The 19,528-nt window shown below is 31.5% G+C and overlaps 1 protein-coding gene across 2 annotated transcripts in view; it reads left to right on the top strand.

Annotated features, from left to right (window-relative positions):
* The first annotated feature begins 6,426 nt into the window (after positions 1-6,426).
* LOC118204876 (uncharacterized) overlaps positions 6,427-19,528 on the top strand; it is a 76,223-nt gene continuing 63,121 nt past the window's right edge. Inside the window, exons 1-3 of one of the 2 annotated variants that reach the window (XM_085824667.1) lie at positions 6,519-6,541; positions 14,952-15,034; positions 17,960-18,030. In XM_085824667.1, the coding sequence (XP_085680793.1) occupies positions 17,960-18,030 (71 nt within the window). In that variant the 5' untranslated portion in view covers positions 6,519-6,541; positions 14,952-15,034. Of the gene's footprint in view, positions 6,542-14,951; positions 15,035-17,959; positions 18,031-19,528 lie in introns of both variants that reach the window. The other variant, XM_085824666.1, reaches the window with a different exon arrangement.

Raw genomic sequence — 19,528 nt, 5'->3', positions numbered from 1 at the left:
TTAAAACAATCGAAATGACTTAATGTGTTCCGCCTGAAAGGCGAAATAGAAAAGCACTAACACTGCGACTACTTCCGGTATAATTTTGCATTACTGTAATTATCTTTGACGGGTCAATTCTCACAAGCTGATAATGATGGGAAATTTAAACAGAAACTTTTATTAACGATTTTATGTTACCCCTTGGTTTATTTTTAAGCATATTTCTTAAACGATTGTTTATATTTATAACAAAATTGCTGTCGTATCGTTATCATTTAGCTCGTGTGAAATGGAGTAGATATATAATAGAAGTAACATACAAGTCTGCCTTAAAAAAGAATGTAGAATTAAAAATTCACTAATTTAAGATTCGAAAGTTTTATTGAGAATGTTCGCAGCCCCCGTTTTTCGTCAACATTTTTGTTTTAAATGAAGGTACACGGAGAACAAAAAAAGGTGGGAGGGGGAACAGTTCTATGTATCCCGTTCTACTGGGCCGATTGACGAAAGTCAATTTGCGTTTTCCATGTGTCGAAAGCGCAACTTAGGATATGTATTAGATTTATATACAGCTTTGTTCTAACATAGGTATTTTGACACAAAATCGGAAGTTTTCTGAAATAGCATACCATTTTTTTCCATATTTCGATTATATGACTCAAATTATGCCTAGATATTAAATTTTGTAATTTTTGGTGAGAAATTTAAAAATTTATCTTGGCGATTTTGCCAAGAATAATTCACTTGGCGAACTGCTCCATTTACAGTAACCTATTTTCCTTTCCTTTTCCTTCATTGTCCACGAGAGGAAAAAAAGTCATATTTCATACTTTCAAATAAATTTGACAAAGTGCGTAAACCACGTTTTCGTTATTATCGGTTTATAATAAATACGCCAAATTTCAAAACGCGACAAAATGTAAATTCACGTATATCTTAGGAAATTTTGAATAAAAAAAATCTAATTTTTTGCAGGTATGCTTAAAAATACATCTACTTTTAGATGACGCCTAAACGTGTATAGCTTATAATTCAAAATTGTTTTCGAAAAATTTAAAAAAATTATTTAAAAATACAAATTTTAAAAATAAATCATAAAAAATAGGCGGATTTTATATGGAATGAACATAAATTTCGAAGTATGAAAGGAAGAATCAAGTAAGTTTAATTAAAAAAAAGAGAGATTAATAAATATATATCAAATACAATTAACGTGGAGGAACTAAAATTTTGAGAGCTAATTTTTTAAAAACTACTGGTGCGATGTTTACAAAACTGGGCAGTTTGGCATAATTTTGAGTAGTAGAATCGAAATATGGAAAACAATTGGCATGTCATTTCAGAAAAAGTCCGATTTTGTGTCAAATTACCTATATTAGATCAACGCTATATATAAATCTAATACATATCCTAAGTCGCGCTTTCGAGACATGAAAAACGCAATTTCAATTTCGTCAACCGGCCCAGTAGAGAAGGAGATATACAACTGTTCTTACCCCCCCCATATATTGCATTTGAAAAATATTATTACCTCATAGTGCATTAACTGTTCCATAAATGACGTGAATATGGCAAGATGCCACAAAATACAGAGTACTGCAAATACTGTTAGAAATTTAAAATGTATTTGTTATTTTAAAGATGTTAAAATTATTCGAAATATCCCCCTCCCCCCCAAAAAAAGGAATTAAACTATCTATATTTGGACCGAAATATTTTCCCGTCCCGTTCAATGAAGAACAACTGCGAAAAGACAATTTTGAAAACTGCGCTGAAAATTGCCAAAACCAGTAATCGGCCAAAAATCAACCAATCGGCCAAAACAGTTAACCAACCACCTCGAGTGGAAATTACGTTAACCTCCTCAACGGAACGCTTAATGGCAAACCGCACATTGAGTTGATCAGTGTTAACGAATTTCGCTTAGTGCGCATGCTCAATGGTGTGCCGTTGGTGTGGGAGGAAATACTGGCATTTAATAGAGTGAATAAATAACACTACACAAGTTAGTCATGCTGATTTTACTATTTTTACAATTTCAATACTACGGAAATTTGTTGTGTGCTTATTGCATGTGCTTCTGTTTCATTTCGTTTTATTTTGTTCATAAACATTACATTTAATATCAGTTATTGGACTTTAATTCAGTAGTTTAAACTAGTAGATTTATTCCCTAATTTGTGAAAGTATATACAAATGGAAAGTATGGTTAGTATTCAATTGATTTCATTCCTCAGAAGTATAATCAATAAACATTCAGCTAATATATCTTGTAACATATCGTTTTTTGTAATCCTTCTTAAATGAAAATTTGCGTAGTTTACAATCGATATTAGTTTACAATCGATATTTACATTCTAAGTAATGAAGCAACTTACAACCTAACAAATTTTAACACCCTGAACTGTTTACGCCTAGATAACACAATACCAAACACACACTGTATTTATCTTCTTTTAAAATTGCCAAATTCTACTCTGGGCATGCGCAGTAAACGAAATTCGTTTAACATTTATCAACTCAATGTGCGGTTTGCCATTACGCTAACGGGACACCACAGGTCCTGTGATAAATGTATAAAGCAGAGGTTCCCAACCTTTTTGTCCCGAAGAGTACATTCTAGAATAATCTGCTTAACGGCAGCCAACCTTTACTTTTCAAAGGTTAAACTTATAATTGAATACAGTTAGTAATACAGGCATATAAAATAAATAAATTAATTAATAAAAAATAAAAATTTAAAAAACCTGAAAGGTTTCATATTTTAAATTACGTCCAAAGGGACTTTTTTTAACATTTGTGTGTTACATTTATTTATTAAATATCACGTTCTTCGCACTTAAACTATAAAATTCAGTTCAACAGCAATGTCGCAAAATTTTAAATTGAGCATATCTTTAGAATTTCCGATACACGGTCTCGCGCCCTGTAGATAAAAATGTTTTTTCTGTACAACGTTGCCATGGCTCGCTTTGAAATCCTCGAGTTTGTTAATCAAAAATTCGTTAAAGTTTTACAAAATATGAAATCGATAATAAAAGAAATTCCAAATTTGGTCTTCCATATGCCCATATTCGCAGAAGGATTACGCGATTCAAAATTCGATGGCTCTAAGTACCGTTGTTTTATCACAATGCGAGAAATATGCATACTACATTTATGAGATTTTTTCATTATTTAATTGCTTCAAATATAATGTAGGACTCTAACATTTGATGGCAACAGCTTGAAAAGTGAAACGGACATTTATAGTGAACCAACGCAAAATCGTAAAACGAAAACAATAGTGCTTCAGGGACAAAGACCCTTTGGACTAAAAAGAAATCGGTCGCCATTTCGTTTTGTTTTGGACACAATCAATTTGGACACAATCGTCAATCGGCCCAGTAGAACGGGAGATATAGAACTGTGCCCCCCCCTTTTTTTTTTTTTTGTTGTTGTTGTTGTTGTTGCGCAGAGTATATGCATTTCTGTTAACAGTTTGACGAATAATAAAGGGTTATTTTACTCTTCTTCTGTGAGCTGATATTCTTTTAATTGTTCTGTGGGAGAACTCGCCAGGTTTCAAATTGAGATCTAGTGGTATTAAGGACAGCAAAGAGAGTTAGATCTTACAAGCATAAGAACACATTCTTACCTTTGGCTTTCGTTGATTACATTTTATAGCCTTATCGTCTGCAGAAGGTGAAAAGCCACGAAGTCCGTCGTGTTTCATTGCATCTTCATAACATGGGAGGTTCCATTCTTGCCGCCACATTCATTAATCGTTCATCCTGTGTAAAGAATCATATGTTACTTAGACGTTTTGTTCCAAATTTTGGTACCTGGCCTCTCTAGCGGCCTTGGCGACAATGTTAATTAGGCGCGTTTTAGCACTGGCGACAAACAAACGGTTTGCGATCTGCGCATGCGCGAGAAACAAATAGCTAACCATTTAACTGGTCTTTCGCATTTGCTTCGTATCAAAACAGCGGTTTTTCATTGTGAAATATTCATTATGCCCACCGTTTTCAATCTTCCATCAATGAAAAAGAAGTTATAGTTGATGTCTGAGGCATTACTAGCACCACCTGCTAAAGAGTCGCCTTCAGACAGAATCTGCTAAAAATTAGTTTTCTGGTGGCACCGTTTTTCTCTCCTGTAGTTTTTTAGCGCTTTTCTGAAATTTTTAAAAATAATCCCGTTATCTTCCTCTATTGTTCATAGTTTTTCCTCTGAGCATTAGTCTATTGGGAAATTGTATTCCCAAGAGCATATTTCACAAGTGCACATCATGGTAGCTACTGAGGGAGGGGTTTCGAAAATGGACCAATGACATGCTATTGCTCTTTTGACGTTAAATCTTAGTGCATGTGAGCGTATGTTGTTTACGTTTTAATTTGCATTTGTTTCGCAGTTATGAATATATGGCGTAATAGTAGAAAATCTCGTAGTGCTTTCGTTTTCTGAGTTTGATTAATGGCTGACATTTCACTTTCGCGATTTTTATCACGCATTAATATTAGGATTGATGTTCACGGCATATTATGTGGATTAAGAGAATTCAAGTGCATATTTTTTTAATTGAGCTGAGAATGACTGAAAGTGTTACAATGAATCTAGTGTTTTCTTATTTCAGTGCTTGAATTCTTTTGATTTTAATGTGCAAGATTCAGAATACATGTGATCTGATTATACCCATTGTTAACATTAAAAATTATATGTGAATAAATTGAATATACTCGTTGTGAATACAATAAATTCACTCTGTTTCATGAGTATTTCTTGTGTAGACAGTACCTTTAAGAGTTAACAGATATTAAATGTGAAATTTAGCACACTAAATGAATTCGAATGCAAATTAGTAAAGTTCACTTTGAATAAAATTCTGCATTGGTTATTATTATAGAACATCTTTTTCAATATAGACTGCAATAAAAAGTGCTGACTACTATTTACATATATAATTGGTGTAAATATTTTTCTCATAGGTATACTTTTATGTAAAGATTGCATTTGGGCTCATATCTTTATCACATATTTCTTCATTTTATTTACAGCTTATTAAGTAATATTTCACATCGATATTTTTACGAAGTATCCAACATGTATTTGCATTTATTTCAAACAGGTAGTGAAATCTTCAGAAATTCCTATAATTGATTTAACTTCGCAATGAAAAATTTCAGAAGCAATCGACGATGCTTTAATTATTTTGTTCAGAAAATTGCGGGGCGGAATATTATCAACCATCTTGCTTAAATCTTAAAGCATGCGAAAAGTCATCTGACATGATAGAAGTATTACTGGATGCTCAATGCTCATTGGTTTATCCTAGAAGCCACTCCCTCGGTGGCTACACAGATGTGCACTTGTGAAATATGCTTCCCGAGATTATTTCTAATTTTATTAACGTATTCAATTTGTAATACCATTTCATCCATTTTGTTTCCCCCTTGCATTTATTATTCGAAGCGTTTTTGGCGTACATTCTCGGTTGTGTTACCCGCACGTGGCAGGTGTTCTCACACTTTAGAAACTTCCGAGACGTGATTTCATTTATTTCTATTATTTATGTTCTAGCTCATTCCAGCCTTATCGATTGCTACTGTGTTCGATCCTTCGAAGTCCCGCTCAGTTCTTCGCCCTATTTCTTTTTTCTTCCTCCAATGTCTCTCTGGGGAACTGCGGTCAAGACTCATTCATGTGAGGTGTTACTGGGACTTTGCAAGGTAACCGAATCGAAGAGCGATGTGTCCAATTCAATTATTTTCAGTTATCGTCTCAATAGCCTTCAGATATTTTAATATTAATGTTATTATGTATTCCATAATGTGTCTTTGATAACTCGAGAAACGTTTTTGGAGCTCGTTCTATCCCACCTCCATATTCACAAGAAACCACGCCCTCTGATTTTCCCAACCCCTTCCCATTTCGATCATTACAATATTCCTTCAATGGAAAAAAACTTTAACTCTTTGGTCGAGATAAAAAATCACGTAGGAAATGTTTTCCCTGAAAAACCTGAAAGATTGTTGAAGGACGGAATTTTCAAGTTGCCTGAAATATGGAGAGAGGTTGTAGAACAGAATGGCACCTCTATAATTCGATAAATGTATGCTAAAATTCTAATCTCCTGTGTTTCAGGTTTCCATCTAAAATGGCACGAACTTTCGGGACAACCCAATGTTGCACAAGATGTTTTGGTATCCGGGATTTATAAAATAGCTGTAGGTTCTAACTTTTGAAGTTCCAAAAATCGAAAGATATCACGGGTTGCACGAAATATCTCTAAACATTCTTTTTTATGTTATTTTCTTTAATAATATGTATCGATTTTATTGCGTCTTTTAGGCAAAGGGCATCACTTAGGGTCTTTTTATCGCTTTCTTTATCAGTTACACCTCTTGTGAACATAAGATAATAAATAACCTATCTCTAACTATAAACCTTTGATATTTCGAGAAATGAAATATATTGTTTTATACCAATTCTTAACTTAATATTTCTTTTGAAAGGCGTCTACTGAACTGGAGGTTTGTTTCCACCGGCTAGGGACAGAACATTAAGGAAAATAACGGTTAGTTTTCTTGCGATTTTTTTAAAGATTTTTAAAAATTTTTTAATCTAATTAATAATTTTTAAGCTGACCTGCATGAACTTGCTTATTCCTTTCATAGCTTTTTTCCTTTAATTATCCATTACGTTCAGCCTTTTCGAAAATATCTGTAAAGAATCTATTCTGTCGATTGCGATATTAAAATTTCATAATACAGTGGCTCACATTTCGGACTTTTTCTGAAATAACATACCAATTGTTTTCCATATTTCCATTCTACGACTCAAAATTATGCCAAACTGCCCCGTTTCGTAAAAATCGCGCCAGCAGTTTTTAAAAAATTAGCTCCCAAAATTTTAGCTCCTCCACGTTAATTGAATTTGATATATACTTATTAATCTCTTTTATTTTCTAATTAAACTTACTTCATTCTTCCTTTCATACTTCGAAATTTAGGTTCATTCCGTATAAAATTTGCCTGTTTTTTATGATTTACTTTTAAAATTTGTATTTTTAAATAATTTTTATAACTTTTTCGAAAGCAGTTTTGAATTATAATCTATGCACGTTTAGCCTTCATCTAAAAGTAGATGCATTTTTAAGCATACCTGCAAAAATTTAGAGTTTTCCAGAAGCTGTTCACACATTTTTTAGGCGATGTATATTGTATTCAAAAAACTAAATTACATAAAATTCTTGTGTTTTAAATGTTTTATTTGACATCCCTTGTTCTGAACTATTTTTCGGCACCGCAATTTCCAGCATAATAATGCCTTTTGAAGTGGCAGAAGAGCTATTCTATCCCATTCCTCCCGAACAACTTTCCAGAGTCCTGTTAGGGTTTTGTGACAACTTTTGGATAATGCAGTTTTCAAAAGTCCGAAAGTACAAAAATCCATAGGTGACACATCGGAAGATTTACTAGGGATATCGGTGAAGGGTATGGCCTTGATACCAGTTTTTTGTTCCATTTCTTTTAGGAAATTTACAGTGGATTTTGATGTGTGACTGCTGGCTTTGTCCTGATGGAGTCTCACAGATATATAGCACTGTGGGTAAAGCGAAGGTATTTCATTTAGAAAAATTGGCGATAAAATATGTTCCTGATAGTAATTGGAGATAATGTTGACATTTTTTTTGCACTCTCTTTATTTTTAACTACCCATTATAAGAAAAACCAGCAACAATCATGAATCCCTTAGAAAACTTTCTTTCGATTCTTTGAACCATGTACTTACATTTTTTTCTCCCCTTTTATGATAATAAATGGCTCTTTTTTTGTTACAGTCCTTTAAATACACCCATGCTTCATCTATTGTGACAATTGTTTTTCATTTTTCTTTGGATAAGTGTTTCTCATATAGAATTCTGCAGCGTGTCCTGCGTCGAGCGATATGCCTTGGATACTTGTTTGGAATTTTTGTCCCACTTGAGGCTCCAATTTGACGTTTTTATCCTTTCTTGTTGATGATATTACCTATCGACGCTTTAGATATCGCAAAACCATGACTCTCACATCGTTTCTGGATAACGGAGTATGCATATTTCTCTTCGGAAAGGGCGTAAATGTAGCCTTCGAGCCACTACTTTGTTAAATTCGCCATTTTGAATAAAAACAAAACTTCTATGCCACAGACGATAATTTTGACTTTTAAAAACATAGTACAATTGCAATTACTTCTTTTGCAGCAAACGATTTTTATTACCGCTTACCAAAATCGTCTAAAAAATGTGCGAACAGCCTCTGTTTAATCAAAATTTCCTAAGATATAGTACGTGAATTTACATTTTGTCGCGTTTTGAAATTTGGCGTATTTATTATAACCGATAATAGCGAAAACGATACGCGCAGACGATAAGTAGCAGGAAAAAAAATTAACGATTAGATTTGAAAATATGAACTATTTTACCTTAGCACAGTGTTTTTTATTGGCCAATCGCAAGTAGTTTAGCGTCGAATAAATTTTAGCAGAAGGAAAAAAGGAGTTGTTGCTACAGCACTATCGCGTTATGATATTCTACGATTTTTAAAGTGGGGTTAGACCAAGAAGAATGCGTTCAATGTCTACAGTTAGCATTCGAAACTGGCGATCCATCTCGTGCTATTGTATTCAGATGGTTTATAGAATTTCACAGAGGTCGCAAATCTCTTCATGATGAACAACACACAAGAAGGCCGATGTCAGCAGTAGGTCGCCGCTTTTTCGGATGGCCCAGGCTGTCCTTTTACCATCGATGGGGAATAGCTGATATACTCTGCACTTTGTAATCGATTACGAAAATCGATCCTTCGTTTTCCGGAATTGTGGTAAGGTTGTATGTAGAAAATCTTGCAGAAAGGAAAAGGGCCTACCTTCATATTTAATTTTTTTTTCTTGTTATATACGAGACTGGATGCAATGCGAAAAAATCTCTATGATACAAGAATTCGTTTATATTATTCGAATTAATTCATCAATGATCAAACGCATTGATATGCTTAGTTTAGTTCTCTTGTTAATAAAAAATAGCAAGTAAACAAGGAAGTTAGTAAGTAACCATATAATGAGCTTTCCGGTTATTTGCTACTTATATGGAAATCATCTACTATCAGAGAGACCTAGCCCACGGCCCAGTAGCCTAGCCCGGAGCACTGCCGATGCGCACTTAGATACACACTGAAGAATTCTGATTGCGTAGTATGCTAATGTGTTGACCTAATAATATCTAAAAAATTTGGCAGTCGAGGCGGTCTTAATTCCATTATTATTTACCAGTTGACATTTATGGCAACAATTCACTTGGCACTCGAATAGTGCCTCTTCAAGAACATTTACATTTTTGATATTAAAGCGATAGCAAGCGAGACGGCGAAATTAGAACATTTTCAAATACATGATTTCAGCAAAATTAGTACTCAAATTTCGGACATTGTTACTGAATACAAAGAAAGATTATTTCAAGAGTCACTCCAGATGCTTAAATTCAAAACACTTTACGCATATGGGCTAAATACATTCAACCAACTCATTAAATTAAATTCTGAAATTCCATCTTACAGCCATTTTAAATTATTCAATAAAAAAACATTACGAGGGACAAGAGTAGGTAATAAACAGAAAAATAAATTATTTTCCATAATAGATACATTAAATCAGGGTTCGTACACATTTCTGCACACGGAAATTAAGTACTTTTAAGGACCATTAATGAAAAAAATTAAGGACCTATGAGCAAATGAGAACTGAATAAATTCAATTAAAAATATTATCCTATGCCTGAATTTCACTTTTGTAATACCATCCTAAAAATAAAATAGATCTATAAGTAGTATGCATTATTACTAAATATGAATTAATTAACGTAATTATTAATAAGTTTGAGAATCAAATAAACTTTATGCAATTTATCAAGTAGCATTAATTATTTTACACTTATAACAGTTGGACGTATTAGAAAGAAGGTAAGTGGCATTTATGTTTTACTAACAGTTAGCTTTATGTTGATTATTTTTATGTCTCATTTTGTCACATACTTGGTCAGTCTAGAGGTTTAGTAAATAGCAGGTAGATTTTATGTCAAACGGTATAGGTTAAAATGACAAGTAAGATCATAATCAGCATGATTCATAACAAAAAGACTGAATGTTGTCACCGCTACTGCTTTGTCTAGAGAGAGACCTGCTGATTAGAAAAAACCTGAAAGGCCTGATCTAGACACGGTTGGCAAATGTTGAAAGTTAGTCAAGCTCTGTTTGATGCAGTTAGTTTCGTAACTTCGTGTAGAGTTTCAGCGGTTTGTAACCCAGTTAATATACTTTAAGGTTCCAATAAGCCATTAAAGCCCCAGAGGTGATAAGTTGTTTTATATTGTTTAAGTCTCACTAGATGCAAAGAATAAGTTTTACTTGAATTTTTACATTTTTGTATTTTACCTTGTAACCACAGTGAGTATTAATGAAAGGCAATAACTCGCTTTATTATGTAGAGATAATTTTTAAGGGTAAGCAGTTAGTTATAAATAATTAAATTAGGTAGTTTAATAACCTTAGTCATTATGGATTTACATGGTCACTATTAAATTTTATTTTTAACAATATTTGTTAAAAAAGCTTTATTAAAATCAAAATCTAAAAACATTTCACAATTTAAAATAAATATAATTTATGACATTGATTCTTAAACGATATTAGGATAATTACACATTAAAATCTACAGAACATTTATGTTTTGTAACAACAAAACCCAACAAAATATTTATCCATCATTTTAATTGGAAGTTTTCCCAGACATTTTGGCTAGTTTATATCGATTTCCTTTTCTTTAAGCATCTTTTCTAACAATTAGAGATTTGTCTCGATATGCAAAACCACTGCTCTCACTAGTTTCTTCGTGCTTTATCTCCTAACTTGTCAACCTCTTCACAATGTACCTATGAGGGTTTACTTGATCTGGTAAAAATTAAACAGACCAAAACTCCCGAAAGTCGTGAAGCATATTATCGCTATGTCTGAAAGTAACTACAATATCAGACAAAGGTTTAAATAAGCCTCTTATTTAAAAAGAACTTAAAACATAAATGCATGCATAAACGATGTGCTAACAAAATCAATTACAGCTCACGGTGACGTAATTAAACACAAATTCAAACTAAAAATGTGGATTAGTGGTCAAAAATTATACAATTTAATTTAAATTTAATCTGGCTCAGTAACTCTATCATATGAGGAAATAGAAATGGGAAATTATAGTAAAGGCTGAAATCATAAACAATTGAGAAATTTGCATAATAATAACTGCACATATCTTTGAAGAATTATTTTCTTTATGTATACAGTTTCTTTCTTCAACACGTTTCCTTTTCATTTTAGAATTTTTGGATTTAATTAAGGATTTCTGTTATTCTAAAAAACACTAAATGCATTTAGAATGTACAGAAAAAGCGACTAATTTTATTTCTTTAGTAATATAAACATTCAGGAGAAATATTATGTGTATGATGAATTAATATGATGAATAAACATGAATCTTTTAAATTCTAAGCTTTCAATTTCTTTATTAATAAAAAAATCGCTTTCTATAATGCCTGCCCATTTGATAAGATTAGAAGCATTTTTGATATTTTCCATGCTTGTGTCTAGTGAAAAGAAAAGAAAATAAAGGGAAGGTAATCATGTTAAGATTCTAGTATCAGAAATGAAACATTCAAATATTATGTTTCCATTGTTCTTCCAGACCTTCTGCAAAAAGTAAGAAATTCATTCAAATTTAGATTTATAGCAAATGGGTACAAATAATTATAAAAAGAATATACTAGATTACATATTTGCAATTAAACTTTAAAAATCTGTATTTTAATTCATCAACTAGTTGACAAGCAGCACAACTTTTGTTGGATTAGACTAGAAGAGAAACACGCTAATGTGACAATCAAAATCGTAAAAAACAACCTTATATTTAGCGTAGGTATAATGAAACACTCAATCGATTTCGAGGGCAGCCAGCACCACGTGTTTCTGTGATTCCTATTTTCTTCTTTCTATGTATTTCTTTCTCCTGATGAGGAGGGACCTTTAGCTGCCCTCGAAATCGATTGAGTGTTTCATTATACCTACGCTAAATATAAGGTTGTTTTTTACGATTTTGATTTTGTTGGATTATTTATAATAAAGCTCCAGTTCTCAACAAATTCCAAGTTTAGAAATCAAGAACATTAACTGCTATGACTTTGAAAACCTTTATACTTCTATACCATTGGGCCAAATTTATACTAAATTAATGCAACTCCCACAGCTTTTTCCTGACATGATAAGCATTCTCTGAATTGAAAGATAGAAAACTTATCTGCAATGTGCATTATTTAATAACTGCATAAAATTCAATAATAAGATCTTTCAGCAGGTGAAAGGAATTCCAATGGGAGTGAGTAGTTCTACACAAATATGCTACCTACTTCTTTTTGCTAATGAATATAAATTCCAACTTAGTTTGAATAAGAATGAATTAAAGTTATTAGCAAATATATTCAGATACATTGATGATATTATAACTTTCAATAATAATTCTGCTTTTGAACAATTCAAAATTTGCCCAGATAGTTTAACATTTAATAGAACTAATACGAAGCAAGAAAATATTGAATACCTAGACCTGCTCATAATTAAATTAACACAACAAAATTAAATTATATAATAAAAGGGGGACATTCCAGTTTGAAACTAACTATTAAACTAATTAAATGGAACTCTAATATCTCTAAAAAAAGTAATAGGTAACATTTTTATAGCCAAATAATTAGAATTAAAAATATATGTACTGAAATAGAAGATTTAAAGGAAGAAATAATAAAACTAATTAATGCTTAAGTTAATAACCAGACCCCAAAAACTTTTATGAAATTCTATATTAAAAAGAAGGCATTAACTTTTCTTTTTAATTTTTTAGGGTAATGGAGGATTTTGAAGAATTAAGGGATTTTTTGTAAATATATTTTGTAAAAATGTATATTTTATTAATACTGGATTCTTTCCTTTCACTAATGAAGGACCAACTCTTTTCAAAAGTCTCAATTATAGGCCGAATTGAGTGAAGATTTTGATCTAATTTTCCTTAACTTTCGCCAGTATTTAGTTAAAGTTTTGATTGAACTTGCAACTCCAGTTTTAAATAATGCTGTCTAGTACAAAATATTTCTTACAATAATTCTCTATTTCAATTCGTAATTTTCTTTTCCAATTCTAATTCAATTTAAATTTATTCAATTCAATTAAATTATTTATTCGAATTCAGCATAATTATTTATTCGAATTCAGTTTAATTATTTATTCGAATTCAGTTTAATTATTTATTCGAATTATATTTTTACCATAAAAATTTTTACTCTTTAGTTGTTTGCAACATCTATTTTCACAAGCATTGGCAGTGAATATTTTTTACTTTTTATTTACACTTTTTAACAATGACTCAAAGTTGGCAACATTTTTGCACACTACAAGCATTTTTCATTTTACATTTTTGGAATTTACAACATGGGTTTTTACGATAGCCGTCACACGTAGCAGCTTTAAACTCAACTTTACATTGCATTCAGACCTCTAATTTTACAGTTAGCAGTACAAACTACTCAACTAGTTTAGCAAATGCTGGTACAGCTGAAAAATTTAAATATGTACCTAGGTAAGTTAAATTAAAACTTGCTATTTACTAGCCTTTTTATTATTTTTAATTTTATATTTTAATTGTTGTATATAGTTTATTTTAGGTTTAAATGCATAATTCGTGTTGAGGAAGTTTCCTGTAAGCAAGAGTTTCTAAATTACTTTGGTTTTCTACTCTTAATTAATTTTTAATTAATTTAATTAATTACTCTAGTCATTTACTTGCTTTTTTCTTAAACTTCCACTGTTTGGGGGCAAGTTCCCCTTAATTAGTCTGCCTCCTGCCTGCTCAACAATTATTCACTTATGCAATTTTTAGGAATATTAAATTTGATTTTTTGGAATAATATACATTTTCATGGTTTTAGGTAAGTGCAATTAATTTTCATATGCTCTTAGAATTTAAATGATATTGTAAATTAGTTCGCAGCAATAATAATTATTTTTATTTCTATTTCTTTGCAATTAAAATTTCTTAATTAAATTTTAAATTTTATATTTTTTATTTGCTTTATACGTATAGAGAGTATTTGTTATATATAAATCTATATATATGGTAGTTTATAGTAAATAACATTAAAAAATAATAAAATAAAAGAATAAGGAAATAAAAGACTAATGAAATGGAATATTAATAAAATAAATAAACAATAAAATAAAACATAAATAAAATTAAATTGAAATATAAAGCATAAAATATAAAATATTAAATTATAAATAAAACACATAAAGTATACAATAATAAAAATATATAAAGTTAATATAATATTGCTGCGAAATGTGTATTTAAACAGATAATTTTAGTAGAATTATAATTAAAATTGTTCTATTTCCTCGTGCAACGCAGTGCGAGAAAAATTTTAAGAGAAAGCTATGCTGGAAAAGTAAAAATACACGGGCACAATCATTTAACATCCAGTAATTTATATTTAAATTGAATAAATGGAATTGACCACTGTGTTAGCTGTAACAGTAATTTCACACTCTTTTGGCTTTCCAGTAATTTCGAGAAGCAGAAAATACTAGAAATATCTCGCGGCCGGTTGCTATAAAAGCCCGAAGAGAGAACATCTGTCGCGTTTGTGCAGTAATAACTCAGCTTCCACGAACGCCCCCTGGCGGAAGAGACAAAAAAAGTAGTTAGTTAAACGAGTGACGCGTCTAGAAAAAGAAAAAAGTCGAAACGATATACCGTCTCCATATATATTAGAAACATAGTGTTTGTATTGATTGTAACTTGTAAATATTATGTAAATATCTTTCACATATTAATTAAAATTTCTTAAAAATATATAGCAGTGTTCCGTTGTGAATAGAATTTTAGCATAGACACGGATATCCAAAGGAAATCAAAGCAGTTCATGGCAGCCCTTTAGAAGGTAAGTGAAGTTTCACTTATCTATTTAGTGATCTAACAATTTTAAGAGTATAAAGATGATAACATTTTTAACAGCATCTGCTCTCAGCTGCTTAGTTATTATTGTTGCAAGTTGCTTAGTTCCGCGTGAACGGAGATACTAGATTTAGTCTTCTTCTCTTTAGATGCCCTTTGCATTGCATTGTGTTTAACGTTCTTAGTGATCTGAAATGTTACTACTAATTACACTGCGTGGTATTGTAAACACTTGTACGAATACGCCTGAATATTTCTTTTGATGAAATAAAATTTTATTAACCTATTATCGGAGTTGAGCACGAACCCGTACGCACGCAACAATATTAAAGATCATATAATAATGTTATGCTGCATTTATAATGATATTGTTAGACTGCTTTTGAACTGTCAGAGTTGAGTACCAGATATGTGGAGAGAGTGCATTCATTTCGCTTAGTAACACTGTGCTATTGATAAATTGCTTGAAACGTATTACGGCACTTTCTGTTTTATAAGGTCTGAGATCTAAGTCTCTTGTTATGTCAAAGTCAAATGACTTGTAATGGCTTAAACTTCAGATGCTGTGAATACGTTGTTACGGTCGTGATGTCCCAATGCAGGCTTTCTAGAGGTGGCAACAAAAATCGAGTCATTATATATATTCCAAGCTATATTCCCTCTTCTGAGGGGGGTTCTGGATGAGAAAACCAAAATTTATCTCTTTTTCCTCTTTTTTAACTTTCCATTTATAGTTGGTAGGAAGATATTCGAGTAAGAGGTCACTTAAGTTAAAATTCGTGCATTTTAACATACTCCGAAACAAACTGTGTGCAAAGAAAAAAAAAAAAAAAAAAAAGAAAAGAAACCAAAAATAAAATTCTTTTTAAGTGCATAAAGAACAATTATTTCAGGTTCTGGATGAGAACAAAAAAAATGTATCCCTTTTTCCTTTTTTATTTTTAACTTTCCATTATAGTTAGTAGGAAGATATTCGAGTAGGAGGTCACTTAAAAAAAAAAAAAAAAAAGAGAGACAGAAAAGAAAAAGAAAAGAAAGAAAGAAACCAAAAATAAGTCTTCTTAAGTGCATAAAGAACAATTATTTCAACCGGAAAAGAAAACATACTTTGTTTCAGTACCATACAATAACTGCGTTCGGCAGAGGGTTGTAAAAAGCCCATTTTGCTATATATGACTTAATGTTCTCCTCTACGAAAAAAGTCGCATTTTTAAAAATCTGCAAAATAATTAATCTGTTTGATTAAAAACTGAGACAGCAATATTACTGCCTACTTTCACGATACTTTGACACAGTTTATTACTTCCTTGTACTAAGTAGAGGAAGTATTGCAATCGCGAAAATTTTCGGGTGTCATATTTCAACGAAAAATCCATTTTGACTGCTATCTAGTGCAATTTAACGATGTTTTTGCCCGACATCTCTACGTAAGGACAAAATAAAGGATTCTTTTCCCAAAATAGATTGGAAAAAGGATTTAAAATGGATTCAGAAGAGATTTTTTTTCGGGACGTCTGTACGTACCTACGTATGTACGTATCTCGCATAACTCAAAAACAAATAGCCTCAGAACATTGAAATTTCGTATATAGGACTTCTTTAACATGCAGTTGTGCACCTACCTTTTTGGTTGCAATTGGCCACACCAAAAGTATATATATATATATACCCACTCTGTTACTCGGCTCAGTGAGCTTAGTTTATTTCCATTCTTAAATGTTGGTATATAGTGCATTTTTTGCTTTAAAAAAGATTGAATAATGTTATTCTTATCTCCCGGTTAATGTTTTTAAGCCTTTTGTTAATCTGCATGCAATAGTTGTAGAATTATCAACAATTTAAAAGTTGTTTCAATGCGGCAAGCCTAGTTTTTTTTAAACCATAACAACCATATTTGTTTACATTTTAAACTTAGCAGAATAGTGAATCAAGTCACTTTCTTCACCTTCAGTGTCTTTTTGCCGAGCGGGACGAAAAGTAAACTTTCTGTTTTGTGCATCGAAAAATCTGTCTTCTTGCCCGCTGGCCGAAATGCTAGTTTTTGCTTAGAAACTCTAATTTGAATTGTAAAAAATGTTTTTTTAATTGTTTTAACTGTATTTGGTGTTTTATATAGTTCTATACTTTTTCGATTTTTAATGAAGATATTTTGAGGTTTTTAATGTATTTTTGCCTTGCCGCGAAGTGAGAACTGAATTAATTGAATGAGAAATATATCTGTAAGGAAATTCGAGGAAATAAAATTTTAAAGAAATGCAGGAAAAAATGCGCATAATTTAATATTCCGTGCAAGGAAGTCATGTGGTGTACACATCAGAATTTTATTAATGCAGGTTAGCTAAATCCTCAAAATCCAAATCCCCTTTTTCTCTTTAAATCTTTCAATTTTCAGATGTTTCGTTTCTCTCAGAATATTTAATCGCGGTCATTCTTTGGAAATTGACATGATCCTATTTCAGGATAATAACAACGCCAAATTCTAATCGTATTTTGAAAACATCTTGTTTTACGTATTAGTTATACTCACCATTGTCTTTAATGGCTTATCGAAACCGTGCCTAAACTAAGTTTAAAGGTTTAAGACTCGTTGTAACATAGCTATATACATATTTCACGGTCACGTGACCGTCTATGGAGGTTTTGGACTTTGCGCTGACCACGAATGAAAAGGCTGAAGTGGGTGTCCTTCTTACCGTTCCTATCAATAGGGGTTGAAGTGGCATTATTTTTAAAAAAAGCCTCACCTGGGACATAACCAGGTGAGGTAACGTCACGCTTATACACAACTGGCGCTAAATCGCGCTTCTTGGCGATAGTTTCACGGTAGACGGGATAAAACGTAAGTACCATGTATTGTTTATATTTCTTCATAAAATAACCTAATCTTGCTTTTATTTTTGTTTTGTTACAGATGTCACCACCTTATGGGCAACCAGCGATCTTTGGTGACCTCGTACGAAATGCTAGTTACAGCTCTTTTATGTATGTAAAAATTTTGTAGTATATATATATATATATATATTTAATTTATATTTATTATTTTTACTTCCTTGTACGAAGTAAAAAGGAATTATTGGAATCGCGAAAAGTTTCAGGCAACATATTTCAACGAAAATAACCATTTTGACCGCTATCGAATGCAATTTAACGATGTTTTTGCGTGATATCTGTGCGTAAGGACAGAATAAAACACTCTTTTCTTTCAAAAAAATTATAAAACTGCTTTAAAATTAATTCTGAAGAGAATTTTTCGTGGCGTCTGTAAGAACGTATGTACGTACGTACGTATCTCGCATAACTCAAAAACGAGTAGCCTCAGAACGTTGAAATTTTGTACATAGGACTGCTATAACATGTACATGTGCACCTCGTATTTTGGTTGCAATCGGCCACACCAAACGTATATAAATATATTTATACATATATATCCACTCTGTTACCCGGCTCAGTGATCTTAGTATCTTTACTCTTATATGTTTGTAAATTGTACATTTTTTGCTTTAAAAAATGATTCAATTATGCTGTTTTTAACTTCCGGTTAAGGTTTTATGCCTTTCGTAATTCTGGAAGCAATATTTGTACAATTATCAACAATTTAAAAGCTGTTTAAGTGCGGTTAAGTTTTAAATAACATGGCGGACATATTTATTTACATTTGAAACAGCAGAATTGTAGATTTGTTGCCAATCTAGAGAGACTAAGCTTCGCAACACAAAAATAACGCCTTCATTTATTATTGCGAATTAAATCATGCTTAATTCTTTCTGGAATTTTTTCGAGGAAATAAGTGTTTAAGATTTACTTCGTAATTTTTAATGCAGATTTTTTGAGTTTTTATGAATTTTTGCCTTTTCGCGAAGTGAGAGCTGAATTAATTGAATGAGAAATACTAAATCGTCTGTGAAAAACTGTTTCTTTTCTGTTTTGTTTGCTTAATTTCTTTCATACATCATTTTAGCTTTATTATAGTATTTGAATAGAACATGTGGCAACGATAATTCTTCAAATGATATAAATTTTGTGCATTCAGAGTGTCGTTATAGTAAACGATTATAGTGAATATTATTGCGAATTCTTTATTATTAAAATTAATAATAAAGAATTATTGCGAAGAGTGCATTTATTCTATTGTGGTTTATGCGCTGTCGACGAAGTAGATTTAATTCAATCCAATCAATTTAAATGAAATTCAAGAAAAAATGCGTATAATTTAATATTCCGTACAAGGAAGTCATGTGGTGTACACATCAGATTTTTTATATTTGAATTAGTCAAAGGGAGCCTTGACAATAATCAAACTTATTGCCGATGCTCTTTAATACAGAAGAATTTCTTTTAACCGGCATCAAAAGGATCGAGCCGATTTCGGATAGTAGATTTTTTCAGATAGTTTAATATATATATACTTTTAGAACTTAGAACTTCCACAACTTTATAAAACTTGTCAATGTTTTAGGATGCCCTATATAGAAATAGCAGT

This window comes from Stegodyphus dumicola, chromosome 10 (genome assembly GCF_044657685.1).
Source record: "Stegodyphus dumicola isolate Sdum_Otavi_A_Nest chromosome 10, ASM4465768v1".
In the NCBI taxonomy this organism is placed as follows: domain Eukaryota; kingdom Metazoa; phylum Arthropoda; class Arachnida; order Araneae; family Eresidae; genus Stegodyphus; species Stegodyphus dumicola.
The sequence above is the reverse complement of the archived record's forward strand: the minus strand, read 5'-3'. Positions and strand labels throughout refer to the sequence as shown.